This window comes from Clytia hemisphaerica, unplaced genomic scaffold, assembly GCF_902728285.1.
Source record: "Clytia hemisphaerica strain Z4C2 unplaced genomic scaffold, Clytia hemisphaerica genome assembly, whole genome shotgun sequence".
Classification (NCBI taxonomy): domain Eukaryota; kingdom Metazoa; phylum Cnidaria; class Hydrozoa; order Leptothecata; family Clytiidae; genus Clytia; species Clytia hemisphaerica.
The window spans coordinates 4,019,966-4,022,131 of NW_027104101.1; the positions used below are offsets into that span (position 1 = coordinate 4,019,966).

The 2,166-nt window shown below is 36.3% G+C and overlaps 1 protein-coding gene across 1 annotated transcript; it reads left to right on the forward strand.

Moving 5' to 3' along the window:
* Positions 1-529: 529 nt before the first annotated feature.
* LOC136812927 (uncharacterized) lies at positions 530-1,929 on the forward strand (the record flags this gene model as incomplete). The annotated part of the gene is given in 2 exon segments (XM_067069437.1): positions 530-1,184; positions 1,450-1,929. Coding segments are annotated over 2 exon segments (1,060 nt in total), but the record flags the coding sequence as incomplete, so codon positions are not given.
* Between the last annotated feature and the right edge of the window lie 237 nt (positions 1,930-2,166).

Below are 2,166 nucleotides of genomic sequence, written 5' to 3' on the forward strand. Positions count from 1 at the left end.
CCCTCCCCCCGCTTATTAAGTTTTGGGAAAATGTTTTTGAAAGTTCCCTCTTTTGTCCTAATTCTGCTGTATTAGCCTCCTTTTCCTTGTCCTAAGGCAAATGGAGGGTACGGTATGTGCCGCCCTTAAGGGTAACTTTTTTGGATTTCTAAAGTCGGAAAAATAGGAAAATTTAAACTTTTTACCCCCTGAAAAATCGAAATTTGATCAAAATTGGTCAAATTTGTCCCGCTAAGGGTCGTAAAATTCCGAAAATTTTCCTTTGTTTTCTCCTTTTTAGTCCCGGTAAGGGTCCAAAGTTCGAAAGTCGGGCGGCAACCCCCTCCACGTCAGCTTGCAACCCTAGTACAGTACCCCCCGGGTCAGTATCGTAGCCAAGAGGGGCGCAACATTTTTGTAGGAGAGCAGAATTTTATGTCATTATACCATGAATAGATAATAACAGTGGCATAAAAATCTGCTCTCCTACGTAAATTTTGCGCCCCTCTTGGCTACGCTCTATACTGCTATTACTAGAATAACTCAAAAAATAAGAGCAATCGAAAAGTGTATTTCAAACTATTTCAATTTTATTTTGTTGAAAGTTGAAAAGCCGAAAGAAAAAATGTCAGATACCGAAGATGTGCCAGCAATATTGCCTAACAATGAACTAGCCCTGGTGAAGCAAAGACTTTCATGTTACACAGAATGTATTATTGGAACGCGAAATTTTGTTCAAGAAATCACTCGCTCGATATTAGGTATTGAAAAAGCTATGGCGACTGTATCCAAACATGTCAATCAACTATCCGATTCTGAAGAGAGAGCTTTTGAAAATCTAAAAAGTTGTCGAGTGAAAATTATGAGAGTTTTTGCCAGGAGCCATGGTGTTGTTAAAGATATTGAGTGGCTAGCAGAAAGATTGCTAAAAAAACTTAGCAAAGTGAATGCTGGGGATAGCCAAGAGAAGAAAGAAGAGAAATATGCAAAGGCTATTGATGACTTTGAGGAAAATGTCAAAACTCGCCTAGAAGAAGTGCGAAACGTCTGTATGGAGTTTGATGAAATATCAGAGAACGGTTTTGAGATAAACACTGCTATTGAAAAACTTAAGGACTCCGTTAGAGTCAAACAAATACAATTAAAAACGCAAATTGGTTCAGAGATAACAAAGACAAGGATCTGTTATATCACTTCAGGAACAGGTAGTTACACTTTAGACCTGAACTTTCTTCTTTGTCCCTGTTGTTGAACAAAAAATCGACGAGTAGTTGAAAGTAGTTGATCTTAATTTCGCTTTAAAAAAGATTTAAAGAATTTTATAGCAGTGGAAAATAAAAACAGTGTAAAGTAAAGCTTACTATATGGCAAGCGTTTTGGTAGAAAATGTCTTTTTTTAGTGACAATAATACAAAACTGAATAAAAAAGCAAGCTTCTTCAATATTAACAAAAATTTTTTTTAATTTCAGCTGCCGTCATTGTTGCTTATTTAGCATTTAATGGTTATTTAAAATCAATAGCTTTAAATGTATTAAAGTCCGCAAATCTGGCTACTGCAGCAGAAAGTTTAGTTGCAGCTGAAGACATCCAATTGGAGGAAGCAACAACTAAAGGTACCTTATTTTCACAAGTGGCACAAGGGGTCTTTGCTGCAATCTCTGCTTCATCTTTGTCCTATGGCATAGGTGAACACTTGGTCGTCAAAGATATTCAACGACAGCTGAAGGAGGGTAATAAAATTATTGAATTGATTGCAGAGCACATTACAAAATTTGAAGAAAAGTATCTCGAAATTAAAGCATTAATCAAAGTCAAGAAAGAAAACATGGATGAAATCAAATACCAAATGCAGCATTGTCAAGCTGATGTGCGAAATGTCAAAGACTGCAATTTTGATGATGAGGAAATTGAAGACTTAAAAGAACATTTGAAAAGTCTGATCGCAGAATGTCAGGCCTACCAAAGAGTTAAGCTTGAATTTGACGTATCTACCGATGTTAAAGAAATTGCTGATTCCGTTGAACGAAATACTGTTTCGCATAATCCTTAATTATCGCTCTTGCATGAGCTATTTTAAGGCATTTTATCTTAAATGGATAAACCTTTTAACAGAGCTCATTAATAAGCGAGCCAACTATTTGGTAGATTCACTGGATTGGAGGATTAGGATTCAAGGATTCGGATTC